The sequence below is a fragment of the Physeter macrocephalus genome, chromosome 20, assembly GCF_002837175.3.
Source record: "Physeter macrocephalus isolate SW-GA chromosome 20, ASM283717v5, whole genome shotgun sequence".
Taxonomy (NCBI): Eukaryota; Metazoa; Chordata; class Mammalia; order Artiodactyla; family Physeteridae; genus Physeter; species Physeter macrocephalus.
In genome coordinates this window covers 111,166,558-111,192,112 of record NC_041233.1, presented here as the reverse complement: position 1 = coordinate 111,192,112, position 25,555 = coordinate 111,166,558, and the positions used below count along the sequence as shown (strand labels likewise).

General features: G+C 43.3%; 1 protein-coding gene across 1 annotated transcript in view; it reads left to right on the top strand.

The window, feature by feature from the left end:
* The window catches only part of CSMD1 (CUB and Sushi multiple domains 1), a 611,399-nt gene that overhangs the window by 570,393 nt on the left and 15,451 nt on the right, over positions 1–25,555 (top strand). The window contains exons 50-61 of the mRNA XM_028481319.1: positions 1,403–1,591; positions 4,256–4,429; positions 5,221–5,403; positions 11,693–11,869; positions 12,510–12,689; positions 14,980–15,153; positions 15,443–15,616; positions 17,318–17,391; positions 18,422–18,533; positions 20,508–20,687; positions 21,969–22,013; positions 24,862–25,023. Coding sequence (XP_028337120.1) covers positions 1,403–1,591; positions 4,256–4,429; positions 5,221–5,403; positions 11,693–11,869; positions 12,510–12,689; positions 14,980–15,153; positions 15,443–15,616; positions 17,318–17,391; positions 18,422–18,533; positions 20,508–20,687; positions 21,969–22,013; positions 24,862–25,023 — 1,824 coding nt within the window. The remainder of the gene's footprint in view (positions 1–1,402; positions 1,592–4,255; positions 4,430–5,220; positions 5,404–11,692; positions 11,870–12,509; positions 12,690–14,979; positions 15,154–15,442; positions 15,617–17,317; positions 17,392–18,421; positions 18,534–20,507; positions 20,688–21,968; positions 22,014–24,861; positions 25,024–25,555) is intronic.

Sequence of the window (25,555 nt, the reverse complement as noted above, 5' to 3'; positions counted from 1 at the left end):
CGGAGCGCAGGCTCCGGACGCGCAGGCCCAGCGGCCATGGCTCACGGGCCCAGCCGCTCCGCGGCACGTGGGATCCTCCCGGACCGGGCGCGAACCCGTATCCCCTGCGTCGACAAGCTGACTCTCAGCCACTGCGCCACCGGGGAAGCCCACACCTCCCTGCTTTTGAAGGTCAGACGCAAGGGAGCTGTTTCTGTCTCGTGGGCTTGACATGCAGCTCCAAGTGCCCAATGGGCCGATGCAGGCGTCTTTCAGGTCATAAAATTAGTCGTGCAGGTCAGTGTCACTTTTTCCAAATAGCTGATGCCCGCTATTCTCTGGGTTTGGTGACAATTTTATTGCAGGTGCAATGCACTATGGAGCCTTAAAAATATCTGCCGGGGCTCCGTAAACATGTTTGCTTGACTCGAAAGAACTTGTCTTTCTTCTGTCAACTCAGGATTGGTTTACGAAGGATAGGATATTATTCTGCAGCACTGAAAGGGACCCTTGTCCGCCTCTGATCCGCCCACCCCGTCATCCTGGGGACAGAGAGAAGCCAGGGTGCAGACAGGCAGGGTTTGCCTTTGGCCGCTGGGACATCGAGTGCAGTGGCTGCCTGGGAACTCGTCATGCTTCCGGCTTCTGAGCCGGAAGTATCTGGAGAGAGCGTGGCTCCCCAGCAGCTGCCCCGTCCAGCAGTGGGCGGCTCAGAGAGAGAGAACTGGGGCTCTTTCTTTCCCCTGCACCTGCGAAAGCACGTGCCTGGTTGCCTCCCAGATGCCAGCCAGCACTCAGGCTCAGAGAGTGCCATTCAGATGAACCGGGCACATCCCACTGTCACCGCCGGAGCTGTTTCTACAGGGGAAGAAGCTTAAATCAGAGGCTGCCTTAATTGACACTTCTATTAAGTGCTGATAGAGGAGTTGTCGGTTTTGTCTGCTTTAGACACGTAACAGAAATTACTTAGGCACATATTGAAGCATTAGTGCATGTCAGGGTGGGGTGGTAATTAATTACTGTGTCCCAGGCTGTCCTGAAGTATCACAGTCGCATACAAATATGTAGACTAACTTCAGCCGTTTCCATTTTAACATTTTCATAACATAAAAACCTAACCAGGGAAACGAATTTTAGACCTTACATGAAGAAGCCTATCATTAAGAAACAGTTCAAGGCTGTCAGCCTCATGTTGTTAAAGGTGCTATGGTAGCCGATACTTGACATTTTTTGAAGCATAATGGCCCAAAGCAGGAAGTGGAATTCGTCAAGGGTACAGAATTTCACAGCTTTGGCTGTCATGCTGTCGTCTTGCCAACCTTCTAAAACCACGAGGAGAGTTTGCCCTCTCTGCCCGTCTGTCTGTTTTATTCGTAAACGTGTGGCTGCATTCGAGTAACGTGCGCCGTGCCTTCCTTTGCAGTGGTGAACTGCTCGGACCCAGGCTTCGTGGAAAACGCCGTCCGTCACGAGCAACAGAATTTCCCCGAGAGCTTTGAATATGGAATGAGTGTCGTGTATCACTGCAAGAAGGGATTTTACTTGTTGGGATCTTCTGCCTTAACCTGTATGGCAAATGGCTTATGGGATCGCTCTTTGCCCAAGTGTTTGGGTAAGTGAGGGCCCTTTTGGCCACAGAGCCCTGTAAGACACCACCAACAGAACACGGTTTTTTTCAAGTATTCAGAATGGTATTGGTTTTTAGTTCTCTCTACCCACCCCCATCACAAATTATATTTGTTACTCTGACAGCTTCATAGGTCGGCCAGAAATCACCAAATGCAGCTCACGCTAGTGTCACGGGAAGCAAGGGGCGGGGGTGCCGGCCTGCTCGCAAAGCTGGCCCCGGACGGAGATGGACCGGGCTCGCGGGCTCCGCCTGGCCCCGGCTGTCTCTGTGTCCGCTGTTACTGCTTGTCTCCTGCCTCGGGCCAGCAGGGAGGCCAATCCGCCAGTTCAAACGGGCGCCAGCGGCCTCCAGACGCCGCCGCTGTCAACACCCCGAATCTCTCAACACCGTGCATCCGTCTGGACCCAGGTTCAGAAATATTGGCAAGAGGCTATAAACGGAGTCTCCATCTTTTGACCGAGTACCTGTGGCCGGAAGGGTGGCGCTCTCTGAGCGGCCTAATTTGGGTCTCATCAGCGCTTCTGGTACAGTCCGATGTGAACATGGTAAAAAAGATAGTGTCCTGGTCGTAACTTCCTCCTGACCCATAGGTTTAAACCAGAGGAGGGCGGAGCGCCCTGAAGAACGGGGTGCTCAGGGCAGACAAAACGATAGGTCGCCGCTATGGCTCCCCTCAGAACACGATGAACAGTACGTTTTAGACCATATAGGTTCACAAGGACACTTCCTTTTTTACCCAAATAGCTGTAGTATTACTTTCTTTCACTTGAAAAATCATATCGTCCTTTAGCTCAGAGAGAATTGTCTTGTTAAAACATAGTCTGAAAGTGAAGGAAAAGGAGTCACTCTCCTTGGCCTTTAAAAAATCAGTCAGAAACAAAACAAAACAATCCTTATCTTTTTGGTATTCATTTTGTGTGGGTAGAGAAAATAGGAAATGACGATCACATTATAAATTGAACTTACTGAAAAAGGTGATCATCCATTTTACCCGTGGCAGTTACGGCGTTTTCGGTGCATTTTCAGAGTGGGTTTGGCGCTGGAGACCTTTTTCCCGTGAGTCAGGCCCCCACAAAGCCCTTTCGATCTACCCGCAAACCTGTCTCAGACTCTTAACTGTAGCAAACAACCAATTTCTACAGAGAAAGAGAGCGATGACGTTCAAAAACAAGCGCACAGGGTTACATGACAGACACACCTGTAAGCGTATTACAGTCCTCATCAGGCTTTACGTTTTCTGGTGTTCTGTGCCTTCACACACGGGAATTTCTCAGAGAAATTCGTTCTGTTTCGTTTGTTTTTCTCCCCAGAGATTTCTCTTGCATCTTCCCTGGTGTCTGTGAGACTCGTGTTGGTAGTTGCAATGATGCCAGCGTGCTCCAGCCTCCAGGAACCAGGTTTTAACTGATCCCATTTTCCAAGGGCGACTTCCCACCACTGCGGTCGTTAACCGCTGGAATTAGCCTGAACTGGGGGCGTACACACTCGCAGAGGAGCCTTTTGTTTTCACATGCTCTGCAGCAGCCAACCTCCATCTCTATTTTTGCTGTTATACTATTCCACTGATTTTTTTCTCTTTTATTTCACCTGGAACTGATCGTTTACCAGCAATTTCACTGATTCAGCTCTAGTTAGCTTCTTTTTAGGACTCCGCAGATAAACTCCTCTTGTCCAGTGAGTGGATGTCAGTGTAAGGCAGTCTCAGGGGAGGGCTTATGTGACTCAGGGGATGGGTGATGCCTTCCAGCCTTTCAGACCCGCCCCTCTGGCTGGCATCACTTTGGGGTTGTCCGTGGCCGAATGCGGCCCCTCGAGGATCTTAAACCAGCAGAGCCTTTGAACACTCTCTGGCCTCATCAGCCCAGTTGGCTGTCTGTACGTGGTATAAAATTTGCCCATGGCTAACCCTAATTTTGGACTTTATAGAAAGGGAGAGATAAGTCTTTACCGTCCTATGGTAATCTGGATTCTAGAATTTTCCTTCTTGAGGGATCATTGTGATTAGATGATGGGCCTGATTTGGTATAATTATAAAGAAATGAGTGGACTGCTTGAGGAAAATATTAATCAGTAATTTATTATTTTTTTTTTTTACTTAGACATTTTAGATTGCCACCTATTCAAAGAAAAATTGTTAGATGGTCTCTCTAGACATGGGAACTGGAAGAGGAAGCAGATTTGACCGAGTTTTGTCCCCAAGCAAAGCATGATTGTCATACTAACTGCAGAAATAATGGAAACAGTTTTGGTGAATCTATGTTAGTTTCTAACGGTTTGTGTAACACTGCTTATTTAGGATACAGTTAAGGGCAAATGGAAAAAATTTAGATAGAGTGACTTTCTTTTTTGAGAACCTAAATATCAATTTCTACCTTAAGCAAAGCTATCTTAACCTAATAAAAAACAAACAAAAACTTCATTGACGGACCCTCTCGTGGACTTCAGTAACGAGGCTATTCAGGGTAGAGGGAGGGTCGTCTGCAAATTGGCATTTCTTAGCCGTAGGGCACTGCAGCGATGTGCAGTGTGTCCGGGTGATTCTGTTAATAGGTGACGATTGTATGAGTCTCTAAGGGACACTGGCCGACACAGAGCAGCTCAGCAGGAGCAAGGTACTCATTGATTTGATTTGATTTTTTTCGTAAGTTATTTCGTGTGGACACCCGGGGGTCCCTGCCAACGCCATCCTAACTGGAGACCTGTTTACATCTGGGGCCGTGGTTCACTACTCATGCCAAGGGAGACGGAGTCTCGTGGGCAGCAGCAGCAGGACTTGCCAGGAGGACAGTCGCTGGAGCGGAGCCCCGCCCCACTGCACAGGTGGGCATGACGCGCCAGCTCTTCGTTCCAAATAGTGGGCAGTGGTGCCATCCTTTGAAGTTGGGATCATTCCATTCCGGCCAAGTTCGCCTTTATGATACAGCGTCAGCGTCGCCTTCGTCTTCCTTCCCTTGAAACACCTATCACGGCACGTTTTCCTCTGCAGGAGTCTCCCTAGCACCTGAGTAGGAAGCTTGCTCGCCTTGACTCAGTTGGGCCCCGTTTTTCCCTCCTTTTCTGAGCTTCCTCTCAATTCTTCCACGTCTCTCCCGTCTCTGTCGTCAATTGGGAAATCAGTCCTGTTTGGAAAATATGTCAACTTAATTCTTCCCTGAATGTTTCATAATAAACAAAATATATAAACATAATAAGCAAACATAATCAGCAGATCGACACAATGTAGAAGCATCAAACCTCTCATTTGATTTTTTTCGTTCCCAACACACCTTCACGTCCATCTCCTCGTCAGCGTCCTCACCAGCATTTCCAACGAGCAATTCCTGCATTTGCCATCCCCAGTATTTTATTTCTTCTAAAGAATATCAATTATTATTACAACCGTATTTTAATAAGCCATTTTGATTTTAGTTACACAGAAACAATTTCTTAGCGTCTTCCGTTTTTGTGCTGTAATAAAGAAAATCTTTCTCACGAGATTTCCAGAATGCTGTGTGACTGTAACCAAGTTCGATACACATTTACATAAAGTTTCATTCCCTTTAAACATAACAGCCCTGCTTTAAACGAGTCTAACAGCATTGAGTATTGCCATACGTGTTTGTGTCCCATAGGAAATAATCCTGGATTTTGCGGTGATCCAGGGACCCCAGCACATGGGTCTCGGCTTGGAGATGAGTTTAAGGCCAAGAGCCTTCTCCGCTTCTCCTGTGAAATGGGCTACCAGCTGCGGGGCTCGGCAGAGCGAACGTGTCTGCTCAACGGGTCGTGGTCGGGACTGCAGCCCGTGTGCGAGGGTAAGTTCAAGCCTGAAAGTCAGCGTTTCAAGTTGAAACCAGGTAACTCACTCTAAAATGACCAGTAACATTCCACAAAAATCCTACAGGTTTACACTATTTCTACAATTAACCTACTTACCCCCCAAACGTATAAGAGAATCATCAAAAAGCACAGCTGGGCATACGGAGATACCTGACTGTTCAAAAGATCATATGACACTGTCCTTACCCTTTGAAAGTCCGTGGTCTAAAGGGGGTGTCTGTCTTCTCCTGGTGACGATCTCTGTGTGACTTTGCAGTGTTTTGTGGCTGCTGGTGGTGAGAGCTGAGGCGAAGGAGTTGTGAGTAGGGTGGAGTAAGTCACTGCTGGGAGCTCCCTGCAGGCTGGAAGAGGGTTCTGCTCACGTGTCACTTCCAGTCTGTTGGTGGCCCTTATTCAGAGCACTGTGTTGCAAAAGATTCTCGGGTTACTTTCTGTATAATATTTTGGAGTGAGTATATTTTACTGTACTATTTAAGAGGCGTGATAGGAAATGGTGGGAAACCCCAGTAATACCAGTAAAATGCCACGGCTCTTTATAGACACGATGCCACGTCTTGGCAATGCCTGTCTTAAGCAAAGGTGAGCTGACACGTCATGAGTATGTTCAGAGTCTAGAAAATAACTGAGTTAGAATTCGGACAGATAAGACTTTAACATGTGCACACAAACTTCTCAATGACTGAATTTTCAAGTCTAAAACAGTTACATAAATTAATTACCTATTTTTACATGTATGGAACACTTTCCATAGAATTTGATCAGCTTGAATAAACTCACACAATATCAACACCAGAAATATAGATCAAGTTCCCTTAATCTTTATTTTCCCTACTATGTCAACTCTCCTTGTACTGTCACTCATTTTATTATAGGTGTTATATAGATAAGTAGAATATAATATGCATGTATCTAATCTGACTGTATTTTACATAGTTAACTGTATCATATGTAGTCTACATAATATAAAATGATATATATGAATAAGCCAATCCTATGTATGCGTGTGTGTGTATCCTCTCATTGAGAGTCAAAGATTATCCTGGTTATTATAGTCAAAGACCTATCTATCTCTCTGTATAGAAATGAGTATATATGATAATCCAAGATAATGTTTGACTCCAGATTGCCTCTTGACAGTCAAGTTAATGTAAATCTTAAGATTAGGCCCTAAAGAAGTTAAATCAAATATGACTAAATAGTTGTGGGGAAATGCCATCTGCAGCTGTGATTTGCAGGATGATGCCATTTCTATTGACTGAAGTATGCGACTATAAGTTAGTAGAACTTTTCTCACTGTCAGTTCCCTCCCCTCTTGTAGAAATTTGAATATTAAAATTTGCATGAGAGCATGTCTTTCTCACCAAAACCAGAACATTTTCTGTTCTATAATATAGTACCTCAAAGTTACACATGAACTCCGTAATCTACAAGTACACCCCATCTAACCTTTTCTCTATACCACACCTGTGAATTTTTGGTCCAGAAGTATTTGAACATTATGAAAATTAAATAAGATTTCCACGTCAATCCATGACATTTTAAACGATAGTAGGCCCACCTTCTTATTGAGAACAACTATAAAACAACAAAACACATGAGACAGTTACGTGAGTTATTAAACAACAGACAGGGCGTGACTGTGTTCCTTAGGAGAAAATAAATAAGGTGAGCTCCATAACCCCTCTGTCACTCTGTGCATTTTTCTTGCTGGGAAGCTGGGAAGCAGAACCCAGGTGGTACAGTGACTTGGTGAGGTGATGAGGTAGAAATTGTTTTAGGTTACTGAAATGGAATTTGCAGAAACGGGAATCCAGGAAGAGGGAACTGACAATGGGAGGGCCCCAGAATTCTGTAGGTGTGTTCACAGGTGACTCAGCTGAGGGCTGGGCCGACGAGCACGCGCGAGACTCAGTGATGCACAGACCTTCTTAGCGGAGAGCAGACCTGTGATGGTAGAAGTCACACCATACTGAGAGACACTGTACACTCAGGACACTTCTTGGAGGCCTAGAGAGCCCATGCATTGTGAATAGGTACCACTCCCTAAAATCAGGGGGACAGGCTAGAGCTAAGAGCAAATCATGTTAGGACTCAGACTAACTAGCTTTCCGCTAACAGAATGAAACTGATGACAAGACCCAAAAGATCTACAAGTACTTTAAAAGCCCACCAGAGCAAAGCCCAACATCTTTTAAAGGAATGACATGCTCCATGCAGTAGTTCATTCACCATGTCCAGCATACAATAAACAGTTACTGCATCGGCACAACCCAGAGCAATATGACCCATAGTCCAACCAACCAACCAACCAACCAACCAACCAACTAAACAAACAATAGAGATAGAATCTGATCCTGAGATGACCCGAATGTTGAAAAACACACATAAGGATTTAAATAAGCGATTAAAAACATGTTCAAGACTTTACAGTAAATAGAATTGAAACGGGGAATCTCAACAGAGAAATGAAAATAATGAAAGAGAATCAAATGGAAACTCTGGAAATGAAAAGTACATTATCTGATAAAAAGTTTTTTGGATCAACTTAGCAGATGAAAAATGCAGGAGGATCAGTTAACTTGGATGCAGGTCAGTGAAAATTATCCAATCTGAAAAACAGAGGGAAAGAAGATGGAGAAAAAAAATCCCAGCACAATAATTTCCTATTGGATAATGTCAAGCAGTTAAATGTACTTGTAATTGGGGTTCTAGAAGAGAAGGAGAGAATGGTGCAGAAAATTATTTGAAAAACTACTGGTTAAAAGCTAACTAAATTTGCTGGGGAAATACAGCTTCCAAGGCTCAACAAACCTCCCTTAGATACATTCTGTGCTATTAGGGATGGTCATTTACTTGAGACTGTACATTCTATATTGGGTTTATCTCAAGCACTTTAGTTTCTTGCCAATTTAAAAAGTGAAAAAATGAAAGCGGTTGAGAGTGAGTAATGTTTTCCATACAGATCTCACTTTGTTGCCGGGATATGACACTATGAGCTTTATTCCAGCAAAGCATAAAGGAATTCATTTATTTGATTAGGAGAGCTTAATTGGACTTCATTTCATGATGTACTTAACTCAGACTATACAAAGTACTCTTTAAAAAGCATTTAGTTTATCAAAAGTCAGACATTCAAAGGGTTCCTATAAAATCCTTATAAACTTGGACCTTAAAATCTGTATACAGAAAGAAGTTGAGTTACTAAAATGTTTCAATGCTAAAAATATCTCTCAGATATGCCCCACAAAACTGGCTACTTCCAAATTGCATTGTACAGAAATCATGGGAAGCTGCATAATTGATAGCATGTGTTACACTCTCTAAAACAACAAATGACGGGTGGGATATATGACTAACTCCCCTTCTCACTCCCCCTCTCCACATGTAGAGGTCTTAAAACTTTTTTGGAGAATCTGTTGCTTTATATTTTTTCTCGCTTGTCATCGTAGGTCTCTTTGGGGCACATATTCTTTTTTGTAGAAAACGGGGTTATCAGTGACTTTTTCATTGCCACAAAGGTTAGCCATGACCTATATATTCAATCCCCTAACCGAGGTCACCTCCCTCCTGATAATTTACCTTCTCTGAATCTGTTAAAAACATTAGCTCCTGATGGATATTTCAATAAATTATAAAGAGGAGGAGTCATGCATCACAAAAGAAAAATATTTTAAAAATTCTTCAACATCAGAGAGCTTACATTTATAATATATTTTCATCACTTTAAGCCATGTTTTCTTTTGTTAGCAATGTCATCTTTTAGTCACAGGTTCATTGACTTACTGTTCAAACGGATATATCTTAACCAAGTTGCTTAAATATAACTACCTCTTTGGGGTTAGTTGCATTAGGCAACTCTTCATCCTCTTTCCCATGAGATTATGAGAAAGGTGACCTTTTATTCAGGTAGTGGACTAAAATGGGATTGAAATGATGATAATGAAAATAACAATACTAGTACTACTACTAATCTACCAGATTGTTTACTAGGCATTGTGCACTTGGTATGTGTACTCTTACAGCAGCAGGGAGCAATTATCTTTCTTACACCCATTTTACAGTGAAGACATTACATGGTGAGAACTTGAATTGATCACTAGCGTTTATTTAACTTGTATGATCAGAGAGTCAAACCTGTAACTATTGGACTCAATTTAATAGCAGTCTTCCTAATACAGCATGCTAAGTGAATGGTATTGATATCTATGAACAATAAAGTGCATTTGGAATAAGTATAATGCTATTTTATTATAAATTGATTAAAAGAAAATAATCTTTTACCAAAAGGAGTCACATTAACCAAATGTACTTTAAAAAAGATGTATTTTAAAAGAAATTTTAACTTGCAATTTTTAAAAAAATCTTGTTTTCCTTCTGGTGGCCCTACATTTAATCTCGTTTTGCTTCAGTGCTAGGCCCCGTATGTCTCACAACGTTAAGACCTGGATGTAAAAACAGCTGTGTTGACCCTGTTTTCTAACCCTCGTTCTCACAGGCAAAGCCATCAGTGAAAGTGTCCCTGTCAAGAGAAGAAGTTGACCATGAATTTGATTCTATAGGTCACAGTATTTGAGGGAACTTTATAAACAGTAGGGTGTCATTATTATGATGGACATTCTTTCACTGACAATATATTAAGTTGAATATGTTTTCAACAGTGACCTGCTTTAGTTTAGCATTAGTCCTTCACAGATCACTCTTGAAAACTGCTACATAGATTTTAATAGCAGATATGATTAGAATCAAATATAATGATATACCCAGGTGTCTTTTGTTGTGAATTGGATCAATATAATTCTTTGCCTTGTCAGGCTTGCACTCATACATGTGTGCGGTAACTGTGCACAGGAAATGATGAATCAGTATTGGGTGAATGGATGAGGACTTGCCTTGAATAGGCCAACAGCTTGGATTTTTGCAGTGTGAAATTTTTATTTATGTCACAGCCATCAAAGAACTTTTGAGCTTTAGAGAATGTTAGGTATCCTCTGCTTCAGGATTGATAAATATATCTCATCTCAAATGCCAACCAAGAAACTACTGAAAATTTGTGTTAGAAGGGATTGTAAGTCCAAACCCAGACTCATCAGGGAAGAGGGTTATAATTGATTAGTTATGTCCGATGTGGGCACAGGCGTAGAAGCACCAGCATGTGTGTTTTTTATTTGTCAAACAAGATGCAGTCCAACCTGAGGGTGTGTGCATTTTTTAACATAATATGATCGGGAATTCCCTAAACTTCCATTATAGTGGCTTTTACTTTGCAGTCTGTTTTCTTTCACATTTTTAAGAAGAGTGTGTCTTTATTCTCAAGGCTAGATTTGAAAGTAGAGCAATTAAATAGGCAAGAGTATTTGCAAATACTTTGGTCATTCTCAGAAAGAGAACTCACGATACATTGTTGTTATAAAATTCACATTCTTTGTATGTCTGCCTGTTGTGCATTATTATGGGAGGCGAAGGAGGAAAAATAACCGTCTTTATGGTAAATGGGTTTAACTGAAAAAGGCAAAAAACCTGCTATGGATTAAAATCTTCACCTTGATACACACCCGGCAGCGGCTGAGTTTCCTTGCTCAGCGACGAAGGGATACACATGATAGACGCTCAGAGTGTAGGTCTGTCGCAGTGCCCAGCGTTAGCTGAAGTCGTCATGCCCGTACACGGCACTGCGGTCGTCTGGAGAGAGACCGAAGGTGCAGCCATTCCAAAGCCAGTTAACACAGCTGCCGTAGATTGGGCAACATCGAGGAGACCGTTTCACAGAACAGTTTACGTGTAGTCATTCACATGCCTCAGGCATCCCTTATTTTTTAAAATGAGTTGTCCTGGAGATGTAAAATATGACCCGATTCAGGTCAGGTTTCTTCAACTCGGCTATTGCAAGAGGGAGACAATTCGGAGTCACTAGTATCGTACAGACCCTTTAAAAGATCATGATAATTTTACCGTTTGTTATAAACATGTTAAATCTCAGACTACCATGGTTTTGAATTGTCATTGCTTTAACTCATCTTCCAATCTGTTTGCAAGTAATGCGTTTTAGAAAAGATAATACAAACATGGAGCTTGCACATTTGTAACTCATCCGTAAGAGAATGGCATGAGTCTTAAAGTAAAATATGTGTGGAAAGTGTCCCATGGTTACGTGTCCTGTGATCTTTGGAACAAGTGAGCAGTCTGTTACCCCGACGGCCCGTGGCCTCTCCGGTTCCTCACGTGGCGACGGCTCTCTCTGTACGGCCCGGTCTTGTCCCCTCACAGCCGTGTCCTGTGGGAACCCGGGGACGCCCGCCCACGGCACGATCGTCAGCAGCGACGGCGTCCTCTTCTCCAGCTCCGTGGTCTACGCCTGCTGGCACGGCTACAGGACCTCGGGGCTGACCACGCGGCACTGCACCGCCAACGGGACCTGGACGGGTACAGCCCCCGACTGCACACGTGAGTGGCCTGCTGTCCTGGTGGGTCCGGGGCATCACACTGACATCTCCCTGACAGAGAAAATAAATTGATTTTATAGTGTTGTACTGATTTTTTTAATCCATAGAGAAAACGGGACTATATCGTATCACACATATGTTTGATATTAGGGCCAATTATTAAGTACTTTTAGATTTTTCTTCACTTTCTTACTTATATGGTTGAGAATGCTTTGCATGGCTGGTTGGGTTGGATATTGTAAAACTGAGGTCCCAGAAAGTCAAGGTTTGTTCTCTCTGCAGACCAGTTAGTCTGAGGGAAATGGGACAGGTGCTTGGTTCTCTGATCTCAGCCTGTGCCTCTGTGCTTGACTCTGTGGTGTGACCCCTCCTCACGCCTAACCCAGGACTGGACACGGGGGCCAGCATGTCACCCGCACAGCCAACCGCCAGTGCGATAGAAACAAGCGGTTCCAAACATGCGGCCTCCTGACCGCCGGCCAGTGACACTGTCAAACAGAGAGAGGGGGGTATTGCTGAAATAATACACGCCTAAACCACTCTGAGTAACAGCTTAATGAGAGTCACTTAAATAGAAACGGGGAATAAGTCATTTCATGATACTGGGCTTTTCTGACTCTTTTTTGTTCTTCGCTTACTAGTTATAAGCTGTGGAGATCCAGGTACACTGGCAGATGGCATCCAGTTTGGGACAGATTTCACCTTCAACAGCACCGTCAGCTACCAGTGTAACCCCGGCTACACCATGGAACCTGCCACGTCCTCCACTATCCGCTGCACCGAAGACAGTGTGTGGAATCACAGCAAACCTACCTGCAAAGGTTTGTGTGTTTTACTCACGCATGTTGAAGTCTTTATTGAGTTATGTTTTATTTCATTTTGCAAGCATCTGTTGTAGACCTTCCGTGTGCCAGGCATTCTTGTAAACTCATTCACAAATGTTAAATCACTTCATTTTCTTAACACTTTCGTCTCCGCTTTACAGACGGGAGACCGCCTCACAGAGAGTTTTAGTAAATGCTCAGGACCCCAGAGCAGGGCTTGGAGACATCAGGCTTCGTTGGCAGTCACACTGCCCCCGGAGTCTGGGCCGTGAACCCCAGCTTTGCTCTCTCTTGGTGAACGGGGCCGTGTTAAGTCTGTGGCAGATACGGTGGGGACTGTTACCACGGGGGCGTAGAGTCAGGTCGGTCAGAGAGAGAAGCCAATCATCAAATAAGGCGGAACGGGGCGGGGATTGTCAGCGCGTGACGCTCTGTGGGCTTCGGATGCGGAGACTAAGGACGCCACGTGGTGTGGAGATGAGATTTACGACTTGGACAGCAGACCTTGCGGGGAGAGCAGAGCGGGCCGAAGGTGTCTGCGCGGCTTGAGGGGAGCAGGGGAGCAGGGGGGTGGCAGCTCTACCGGGGCTGGATTTGCACGGCCGGGGCTCTGCGCCGGCACCAGAGGGAGCCTGCAGGCTCTTGTCAGCTGGGCCAGAGGGGAAGGGCGAGGGAGGGTGTGGAAGCCGGCAGTGATCAAACACGAAAAAGGGGTGCCCTGCTCTTCATTAGACGACAGACAGATACAAACTGTGAGCTGAGAGCTGGAGCAGCTCTTAGCTGCTAAGCCTTAGTGGCGAGGGCGCCATGTTCAGAGGGCTCTGAAGGACAGGTCGTTTGTGTAGAGCTTGTTGTGAGGCGCAGGTGAGACCTCCGCACCTGACGGCGGGGTTTCCAACCCTCTGGCCTGGGCGGTTGTGGGCGCGCCCTGGTTTCCTCCCACTAGAGGGTGAGGACCCCTGTCTTCCATCCTTCTTTCCATCTGCAGTTATTAATAGGGTGCTGCTATGGAGCAGGTATTAAGTGGATGTTTAATGAAGCTCACACAGTTGTGCTGGGACTGTTGCAGCCACATGAGCTTGTTGACGGCACTTGTCCATAGAATGTCAGGTTCCTGGGACTTCCTATGTTTGTGTGGGTCTCTGTCCTCTGTTGAGAATCTGTTGCATTAATAATACTTCCATGGCCAGCCAGGCCTTGCAGAAGAGACCTCTCTCTCCGCCTGAACTCTTCTCCCGCTGGCCGCCCTTGTCCTCCCCGCCGTGGAACCATGTCACTCGCCACCGTTCCCACCCGGGGGCCTTGCCACTTGCATCGTCTGTCTAGAGCCACGTTCCCCCAATCTTCACATAGGGATTCTCCAGAAATACTTGCTGAAAAGACAGAGAGAAGGTTGAGTGGCGAGAGAGGGCCCATTTCCAGCTTCGGGCTGTGCATGAGTGGTTCTGGGTCTGTGTGTCTTTCTTGCGTGCGAATGCCCATGAGAAACTGCAGGTGAGAAAATATAGGTGAGCCTTCCCTCCTGCTGCCTTCTGCTGCCTGGACTGTCATTGGCAAAGCTCCTCCAGTGTGAAAAGTCTAGGAGCTCTTGGATCTTCAGGGAAGCTTTTAGGCAAGGCGTCTTAGAATAATGGCTAGAGGGGGAAAGGTGGACGCCAGCACCAGCTGGGGAGTCACTCGTGAGAACCGTGTTCCGGCCCGAAGCTCCTAGACTGTGATAAAACACTGGCAAGTGGTTTCTCACAGAACCTTCTTCAACCATGCAATCACTGGTTTTTAATTCTTCAGCAAATGGATCACCAGACTATGTCTTTTGGAAATTATATGCTGTCTTTATATAAAGAAAAAAAATACAGAGAGAGGGGGAAATGCTTACCATCTGTATATATAAATTCAAAAGTCTGTACTCTTGTCATGGGACCACGTTCTGACTGGATTTGTCTCTGGTAAACGACATAAAAAGACATAAACCAACAGCAGGTCTTTCTTTCTTTCTGGGTCTTATACATGTTGAGACTGTTGTGTCTAATCCCACACTTTCTTTTACAGTGTGATACCTTTTGACTTTGCTTGGCTTTTATGGACTTGATCTAAATTAATGAAGAAATATTGGAGAAAAGTTTTATTATTTTGATTTACTGTCTTTCTCAATAATCTTCTATTAAAAAATTCAGGCCTTTGTAGATGTCATTTGCAACACAGGTAAAATTAAAATGTTAGTCCTTGGTGCATTATGGTTGTGCTGGAAACTCTAGAATGTTGAACCCCATGTGTTCTCTGGAAACAGCTGTCACGTGTGGTCAACCTCCTCCAGTTCAGGATGGGAAAGTGGAAGGATCAGATTTACGCTGGGGCGCCAGTGTGAGCTACAGCTGCGCCCAGGGCTTCCAGCTCTCTCACCCCGCCATCCTCTCCTGCGAAGGCCGTGGCGTGTGGAAAGGAGAGGTCCCCCAATGCCTGCGTAAGTCCTCTGGGAGAACCGGCTCCCCGTCACATTTGCAAATCAGCAACTTGCACACCTCGGTGACAGTCTGAGGAGGAGAGCCTGCGTGATTTATAGCCACGTTACGATAGGTAAAAATTCCAGTTTGAGACTACGCTGCCCCAGGGCCGATCCTGTCCTTTTCATCGTTTGTTGGTTCACTAGTGATGCCTAGAGGGTTAACGGAGACTAGCCAAACAAGCGTAGTAGGTTAAGCTAATCCAGGGACACAGAATGCGAACCGACGTGTCTCGGTTGTTTCCTACAGCTGTGTTCTGTGGAGACCCGGGCACGCCCGCTGAGGGACGACTCAGTGGGAAAAGCTTCACCTATAGATCTGAAGTCTTCTTCCAGTGCAGATCTCCCTTCATCCTGGTGGGGTCGTCACGGAGAGTCTGCCAGGCGGACGGCACGTGGAGTGGCACACAGCCCACCTGCATCGGTACTGATGACATGACAGCCCTGAGGGGCTTGGGGATAAGGACGTTTCATTTTAAAACCGGACCATTTGTGGGCACGTAGATAACGTTCTTGTAGGTAATGCTCTGCGCAGGCGCTAATCAGCTACACTGATGGGCAGCCTCTCCTAAATCGTGCCAACTGAGTTGGCAGTTCATGTTACCAGTCGCTTCAAAATCGCTCCCAGAGTCTATTCTCTTACCCCAGCCCCTCTATCTCCTGCCCATCTCAACCAACAGCTGCGTTCTTTAGGGGAAAGAGCGCTTTGCGGAAGCTGCCACTCTTGCTGTGGCACCAGAGGGACACCTGAGCCTTTGCTTTCCTGTCCCCCTCCCCCCACTAAACCGTCTGCACCACTGGCCACGGTAGAGAGGGCTGCAGGGACACTCGTGCTCTGTTGACTTTCCAACATGAAAATGAAACTTCAAGTCAGAAGACACTCTGCATGTGGCCTTACCCCTCATTTTTAGACCTAATCTCTGTCTCATAGAAAGGGTTCAGGTAGAAATTACAGTGGTCGAAAGTCACTCCGTCAGCGGTACAGAGACCTGAACCCTCCATTCTCCGCTCAGAGCCCTCTTTTCCAGCTCCTCCCGCAGACTCAAGGGGACGGCCGGGGTCATTCGGCTCGCCCGGCTCTCCTGAGCACAGGACACGTAGCAAGCAATTAATGATTTATATCCTCGGTTGTTTTCTCAGAAATTACATGATATCTACTTAACACGGTTGTTTGAGCTTGCTCTTGTGGCACTTAAGAGGTGCCAGGGGTACATTTTTGCACTGAAATCTAAAGACGTTTTAAAAAACACTTTTTACAAAAAATAGTCCTTTGTCATTACATTGTTTACTCACGTGTATGTACATTTTTGTATGTTAATTTATGAATGATTTTTTCAGTAAAAAAATACATATTCAGGAACCAAAAAAAAAATAACAGTGCTGGAAATAATTTCATTGAAGCACTGCCTTTTCTAGTTAATGTTTACTGCCATTTGGTTTAAACTACTGCTTTACTGTAGCTCTTTCTGAAAAACTTAAAAAAAATGTTTTTCTTCCCCTGATAGGTTAGTTTCTCTTGAAAACATACTTTTTTTAAAAAAGTGATCAATTTTGTTTTCCCACTAGCAGTGGAGAGCAGCCATAGTAAAGCTGAAGTGCTCGCGGATGGCTGAAATACTACATTTTTTGGAAAATTATCACTGTTGGTCTACTATATGCTTCTGTTTCTAAGCATTAAGTATATTGCTCATTTTGAAATCTTGAAGAAAATTAATTCAGGACATTTGGAGTAATGTAATGTATGGCCAAAGGAGAATGGTAATTAATAAATCCTTAAAAAATGATCATAATAGATAATTATTGAAGATAATGTACTATTAACCAACCAATACATCAGTAGAGAAAAATTAAACCAGAGGATGGAAAAGAATGTGCTTATTCTGATATGGAAAATAATACACAGAGCAATTCAGAGTCTGATAAAGCACTAAAAATTAATATCTAAAGAAAATACCTGAAAAAAAGGCAAAAATAGCAATTTAATTGTAAACTTTTGTGCAAAACATCTTGCACATTTGACAAAACACAATTTTCTGAATTTCATGAGACCTGTTAGTAAAAATGTTAGAATCCCTGTAATAACCGTATCTGGTTCTCTAATTTTTGTTTTAATTGTGAATTTCAGATCCTGCTCACAACACCTGCCCAGACCCCGGTACCCCACAGTTTGGAATACAGAATAGCTCAAGAGGATACGAGGTTCTCCATTTTTATTTCACCATGTTTTTCTCTACGTTGAAATGAAACTGATACTTACACATATGTGTGTTTTTATGTACCGTATTTGATTCAAGTTATATTTGCCCAGATAAAATCCATTCAGAGAGGATTTCTGCTTGTTATTTTAACTGTCAACACTGAGATAACTGTATGTATCTTATTCACACAGTATTAACTGCTATATTAATTTCTATTTGAAAGCAGGCATATTTTTGTACTTTTTGTCTGCTGAACTGACACAGCAAATCTCAAAGCAGGGTGACTTGCCACTGAAGAGCTACAAATAAAAAGACCCCATTTGGTGACCTGATAGAATAGGTGAATAGTATTAAATTCTGGAGACAAAAACAGAAGAAGAAAATGCGCTCAAGCCCCATAGCCTAGGGTTCCTGTGTGGTGTCTCTTCTCCGTATGATCTCTCACAACTCTAAGAGTGGGTAGCAGGCTCAACATTGACTATTTTGAATGTTCATTTGACTTTTTAAATAAAAAGTACATTAACATGAATATTGGAGAAATACCTAAAGATGGAAAGTAATGAAGCTTGAAATACAATGTTTCAACCATCTTAAGTAATCGAGTGACTTCAGGCGTCTCTGATCAGATGGCTTTGAAAGCCAGAGCTAAATACGCACACTCTGTTAATTTAGAATAAAAGTCCTTTTAATAATTTAGAATAAAAGTCCTTTTTCTTCAGCCACTTCTCCCCGTTTTTCCTGAAACTTAAAATGTTCTCGTTTGATTGGCCCTGACGCACACTGGCCCCTTCCTGACGGCCTTCGTACACCCTGCCAAGGACGTAGGTTCAAGCCAGCACATTTTATGCTGGGGCTCACATGTGGCCTTGAAGGCTCAGGTAACATCTTCTGGCATATAGACATGTAGGGCCAAATATATCAGAACGCTGGGATATACTACACGTGTGTGTCGTTCTCACTGACTCACCATAAGAAACCCAAGTTTTGGTCACCCCTGGTTTCAGCAGTTCCTCACTGGGTTTCCCCTCCAGGTTGGAAGCATGGTGTTTTTCCGGTGCAGAAAAGGTTACCACGTTCAAGGTTCTACAACGCGAACTTGCCTGGCGAACCTGACGTGGAGCGGCATCCAGACAGAGTGCATCCGTAAGTGCGACCCCTGCTCGAGGTCGGCAGGGACCTGTCTACTCTCCAGCAGCTGGGGAGTGTTTTACCTTCCCGGGAAATAATGAGGAACTTATTGTTGTTTGTTTGATTGTTTTCAGTTCCCTAAACTCCTGTTTCTCAAAGTTTGATCCCCTGGAACCAGCAGCAGCATCACCTGGGGTTCGGCTGAAATGCAAATCTTGAGCCGGATCCCATCCAGACCCGCAGGACCTGAGGCTCTGGGGGCCAGGGGAGGGTGGAGTGCAGAAGAGGGAGGGGTCCAGTCTGTAGCTCCCAGGCCCCTGCAGGTGGTGCCGAGGCACTTAAGTCTGAGAAACTGCCCCAAACCAAAGATCAGTGGATAACATAGCTACCATTCACGGAGAGAAAACCTGCTTGTGCTATTGTTCTCCTAGCATGTTCATCTCAGGTTATTAAAGATCATGTGAGATACGTCAGCATATTAATAGAAATGTTTGAAGTGTTCTTTTCGGAGTCTATATATGAATCAATCATTCAGATAGTTACTTAGGACCAAATTTTATTCTGTGACTTAATCATGAGAATTAGGAGAAATGTTGTATGAATGATTAGTAATCAACTTTTCATCCTTTACCAATTTAGTGCAACGTAGTATCTCTTACTGGGTTAGACATAAAGACAAGTACGATGTTATACAAAAATCTTCTAATGGTATATAAGGTGTGATTTTCGTGTATTTATGTATCAGGATTATAAGATGTATATTTATTTCAAAGGTATCATCTCTATTCTGAATCTCTACTCGGGGATATTATATAGAGAGATATTATATTGATACACACATGCACATCTATGTATGTATATACACATATGTGTGTGTTTGTGTGTGGAACTAATAGGTCTTTGTTACCTTGAAAGTTTTGCTGAAGTGCAAAATATTAGGATACTTAAAATGATTGCATTCATGATTTTAATAATGTAAACTTATAATAATTGGCCAAGTCCTTTATTTGACACATAACTGTGCACTTTATAAAGAATAAGTTGAGATCTAAACATTACAACCTTATTTACTCCTAAATGATATTTTTAAAGATAATAAGAATGTATATTTCAATTAATTTTCTAAACACACATCGAATTTTGACCAAAATTAATTATTCATTTAACTGAGCAGTAAATTTTCTAGTTGCCGTTGGACAAAAATCAAAGCATATTTAAAAATACACTTTAATGTGTATGTGTTTAGTTTAAAGTACTGCTCTTTTAATAAAATTTAACATATTATTTATATTAATAATATGTCAGAAGTGATTATTTTATTTTTTTAGAAGTATTTATTTTAAAGCTATGATTTCTGTTCTAAATTTCTACACATAATTACACACATATATGTGAGAAGGAGATAGATAGGTAGATGATAGATATCAATAGATAGGTGGATAGATAGATGATAGATAGATGATAGATATCAATAGATAGATAGGTGGATAGATGATAGATAGATGATAGATATCAATAGATAGGTGGATAGATGATAGATGATAGATATCAATAGATAGATAAGTGGATAGATAGATGATAGATATCAATAGCTAGATAGGTGGATAGAGATGATAGATAGATGACTGATAGATATCAATAGATAGATAGGTGGATAGATAGATGATACATAGATGATATCAGTAGGTAGATAGGTGGATAGATAGATGATAGATATAATAGATAGATAGGTGGATAGAGAGAGGGAGTGAGAGAGAAGGAGGAGGGCAAGCAGGGGGAGGGAGGGGGAGGGGGAGAGCTGGCAAACACCAAGGCTTTGTTGTGCTGAAGGCTGCAGAGACCACAATGTCAGTGATATGTACAGCTCCTGTATTCTCAGTTTTAAATGGTAAACTGGTTTCATAGCCATTTCCAATTTTTTTGCTGTATTTCCTTAGACACATATGCTAAGGCTACAGTGGACTACTAATGGATTAAATCCCGTTTCAGCTCATGCCTGCCGCCAGCCTGAAACGCCAGCCCACGCGGACGTAAGGGCCATCGACCTCCCCACTTTTGGTTATACCTTAGTGTATACCTGCCATCCGGGATTCTTCCTCGCAGGTGGATCTGAGCACAGGACGTGTAAAGCGGACATGAAATGGACAGGGAAGTCACCTGTCTGTAAAAGTAAGTCACTGGTGAGAAGTGAAAGTGGGTCCCTGCAGAGCAAGGGTGAGTGTCAGTTGCCCATCAGGCTAGTGTCCAGGTTTAAGACCCACAAGAAATAGCATCTTGGAAGCCACGTCCGTCACCCCGACCAAATCCGTGCTTAATGTGTGTGAGCTGTGTGTGTGCGAACGTGTGTGTAGTCAGTGTTGGCTACAGGAGTGGCACAGACTAAGGAGATGTGCAGATTTCCTTATTTGCAAATCACATTTTAAGCCAACGAGAAACACATTTTGAGTTATAAGGAAAATAATACACAGCATATTTTTGGAAAATGTATTTTTTAATGAAAATGGGCAAATATCACCAAATATTGGTGAATGTATAAAATTAAGTCTTATTTTTGAGACTACAAGCTATTTGGCGGTGAAATATAAGTTTATGTGTTCTTGACATCGGTTCTGCTTTTTAAAATTACAAAAGCAATAACACGGAAATGATGCATTAATGAACTCACAAACCTGTGTATTTACAAATAGGAGTAATGACTGAGTGAGATTTGACGGCAGCTAACCGTTCAGGTTCTCCACCAAACCCTGCTTAGTCATGCAGCGAGGACTGAGCAGCACATACAGAAGTTACGGCGGAGTGAGTGTGATAAAGCCTGTGCCTTTAGCTTTAGTTCCCTGGAGACTGTCTGTAGCTCTCACGTTAGGAATTAAGACACTTAGGTTTCCCTTGCCCCTCTGTCTCAGAAATAGCAAAATACACACTTTAAAAAAGTGATAATTTGTAGTTTGATGCAAAACTATAAAAGCAAAGAGATTATGAGTTAAATCTAAGTTGACAGACCAAGTTAAACATTCTGCAGGGAAATATTTTGATGTTATTGACTGTTAACTTGTGAGTTCACTGATTGGGTTGAGGACCTGGAAACCCGAGAAGGGTTATGAAGTCCTAGTGATTCTGTATATTACCTTTCAGCTGGGGGCAGTAGATCCCAAACGGGAGTGACAAAGGGGTATAAACACCCTCATTTACAAGGCTCTCTGTTGTAACACACTAAATGGAAATGCGCATGTCAGATCCAGATTGATTTCCACTACGAAACTCAGTTTTCCCACAAAAGCGAAGGATATTCTGCTGTGAATATAAGGGTTTAAGATGGATATGTGTAAGATATTCCTATTTTGTGCATTCAGGAAATCTGGAGAAAGGAACGTTGCTTCAATTTGACATTTTTTCAAACTTATTCGAAAATAAATGTTTTTTGAAAGTGATAATTTGTCTTTTTACTTGTAGGTAAAGGAGTGAGAGAAGTTAATGAAACAGTTACTAAAACTCCAGGTTTGTATACCAGAACAGTTATAGATTTAAATCAAATAAAGTGATTTGTTCTCTACTATACTCTGTGCAGTGAAACAAATTTTAACATGCAAATTTCTGATTCCATTAGTCGATGAACAAGTTAATGTTTCAATTATTTAAAACACCAAGCCTACACAGATTCCTCTTTCTCTCATAACTATGGCTTGTTAATGGAATAATACTTGAAAGGAAAACCTTTGTCCTTGTCACACGCTGTTTTATTAAAAGGTGGCTTAGGCATTTTGTGGGCAGAAATGGACATCAAATATTGGCCCAGAACGTGGTATAACGGAGAGCCTTATAAAGAGGGTTGTGGTTCTTCCCTCCAGATGAGGAAGCCGCAGTAAAGGACGCTTTATGACAGCATCAGCTGTGAATTCGAGCAATTCAAATGCGGGGCTCCATTTTTTTCCCCAAGTATCTCCGTAATTCAGACAGCCTCTGCCTCCGAATATGTTAATTATCGCCTTTTGTCGTGTGTGGTACCTTGCTTAATGCATGCCATAGCAGATGGGAAAGATGCAGCTTTATTTCCTAACGAAGATGTTCATTACTCCAAATCACCTGACCTGTTGTGTCTATGTTATAAATTTAGAGAATGTTTAAACAATACAGTGTGTCCCCAAATTATAATGCAGGTCAAACTTTAAAAAAATGTTTAACAGAAACAGAAAACATTTATAAATATATAAGGTCCCTTTTCTGGTGTTTTCCTTACTCAGGTTTTTGCACTGGTTTCTCAGACATAAAGCTCCGTTCCAGGATCAAAGGTGGAAAGAGTATGTGGAACGCTATAGTTAAGTAACAGTGCTGGGTTTTGCATTTAATTCTTAGATGAGGCAAAAAGTCCCAGCATAGTTAAAGAAATCCATCCAATGTACACCGTGAAGTATAAAATCTACCTTAAAAAAAACCTTCTGGAGTATTCTATGTAAATGTTATTTATACATATCAAATACGGAAATCAATGCTCTGTACAGGCAACATTTTCTTCAATAAAATGACACAGTCGTTGGTGGTGGTGGTGGTGCTGGTGGTGCTGGCGGTGTGTTTGTCCTGTTCTGTTTGCTGCGGTGGTCGTGAAAAGTCTGCAGGCTCTTTCTGAAGCTGCAGACACCCCGTCAGCATGCCTTACCCTCTCTGAAGGGAAGTGCTGATTCAACAGGGGCCTTTGTTTAGGAGGCACAATCTCGCACCTCCCCTGTCGGTGGTTACAGTACACTGCAAACCACCAGCAACAGGTCAGAGGACAGAGGCCCGAAAAGATCATCTTCCACGTCCCCGACGGTCACAGCGGGACACAGACCAGCCACTGGGCAGACCAGCCAGGCCGACCCGCTCGGATCCGCCAACGAGAGGGACCCAAGTGCGAGGCCCAAACAAGTGCATTCACAGCTCCAGTTGAGTGTATGCGTTCTGATTAGGGAAGACAATCCTGACGTCGTTTTAAAGGCTGTTTATTTTAGAAAAGGCTGACGAGGCATTTTGGGCTGATCAGGAGTGTGGCTCAGTGATGCTGCCGCTGACGGGCGGACCTGTTCAGTGTCACGGATCAGTCGGCACCTGTGTCAGATGCCTGTGTCACAGCTCCGCCTCAAACTTACTCAGTTTTTAAAATTATTATCCGTAGGAAGTTGGGTCCGTCAAAGCCATAGGAAGTGATGACATCTGTTCTTCGACTCTTCTGTCGCTAGGTGACGTCTTATAGGGTCAGCCTGTCTGGGGAGACGCAGTGGCCAATGGGACTGGAAAGAAAAGGGACACTATGCTTTGTCCTCCTCACGTGTTGCCATAAGTGCATTTGCTAAAAAATATGTTTAGGGAGACACAAATCTTTCTTTCTACGTAGGAAGTCCAACAGTATGTTCTGACCAATTCCACTCATGGTGGATCTTGTCCCGTTAAACAGGTTACACACGTCATGAGACAAAAAGCAAATAGAAATTTAGTGGCATCGTTGATGTAGATTTATCTCAATTACCCTGTAAAATTTTATATCAATATTGTGAAAGTATCAGGATTTTATGCATATTTATTAGCAGAAATGTGAAAAATAATTTTTTTCTAACCAGTGAAAAGAGAGAACAGCTCAATAATCTTTGCAAAAATTCCTGTCCCAGATGACTTGTAACGTTTTAAGAAGACTTTTTGCCTTTTGTTTCTGAACTTAAAAGATGCCATCTGACATCACGTAATCTAGCTTTCTTACCAACACTGGACTATTTTTTATAAGGAGATTAAAGAGTAGAAGAGAGAGATGAGAGATTGGCTCTACTTACAAAATAAAGACCTCAAGAAATAAAACATCTTTGTCTTCATACGCTGGGTCTGTGCAGTCGCGGTGGTGCTTTGAAATGCAGGCTTTTTGAGGGCAGAAGCCTCCCGACAGATTCTGTCAGGTCTGCTGAGCCTCCTAAGCCTTTGCAAAGTGAGTAGACTTAGATATTAAATGAGTATCAGTAGTGATTTTCCAGGTCAGTTTAATATATTTATTAAGCCTGACACAATCTAACCTGATACTGGGAGCCCCAATTCACCCTACACTCCGGCCCGGCCAGACCTGGTAGAATAGGTGTGCGCTGGCGTCTACAAGATTTTTCCGACCAGGTGACAGGTGTGTGTTTGCATCTCCCGGTACTGTCCCTGCTCTCTGCTCGGGTCATCTGATTTTACCCCTGCGGTGCAGGGACACGCAGCTAGACCGTCTTTGTCTTCAGCACTGTCACTGCTGTGCTGTCTTACGGAACAGCGTTATACCTTCTGTGTGTTAGGGTATCGAAGTGGAATTTTTCTGTGGGGGCTAACAGTCATCTTTTCTCCCCCACAGTTCCTTCAGACGTATTTTTCATCCATTCAGTGTGGAAGGGATATTATGAATATTTAGGGAAAAGACAGCCGGCAACCCTAACTGTTGACTGGTTCAACGCGACAAGCAGCAAGGTGAACGCAACCTTCGTTGAAGCCGCCCAGGGGGAGCTGAAGTTGGCAGGTAGGTGCCGAGGGGCTTCACTAACCCGGATGTGAGCAGGGCAGACCCTCCGGCTTCTCGCAGAGAGGGCACCGACGCGTGTTAGGTGCTGGTTCACGTTACCTTGGCTTTGCGTCTGCTGCGTCTCACTGGGTCAGCCCGGGAACCATGACAGGGTGGTACTATCGTCGCATTTTCAAGATTCAAAACCAGTACAGAAAAGTGAATTAACGAGCTCAAGGTGACACACAGATCGTCTTAAGTCAAAGATGTAAGGTTTATGTCCAGGTATTCATGTCTCCAGAATTCATTCTTTTGCTATTCTCTCCCTCTCTCTCTCTTTCAACCCATTTGCTCCTGGTGAGTTTTTATTGATGTATCTCAGTTAATAAAGCAATAGCTCTGATTTATATGCCAGACACTATTTTAAGTGCTTTATATACATATTGTCCTTTTCGTTCTTACATCCATCTTGTGGTGTATTCTTTTTTTTTTTTTTTTTTTTAAGGATTGGAATTTTAAAAGGGAAAGGGGTTTTTAATTTATTTATTTA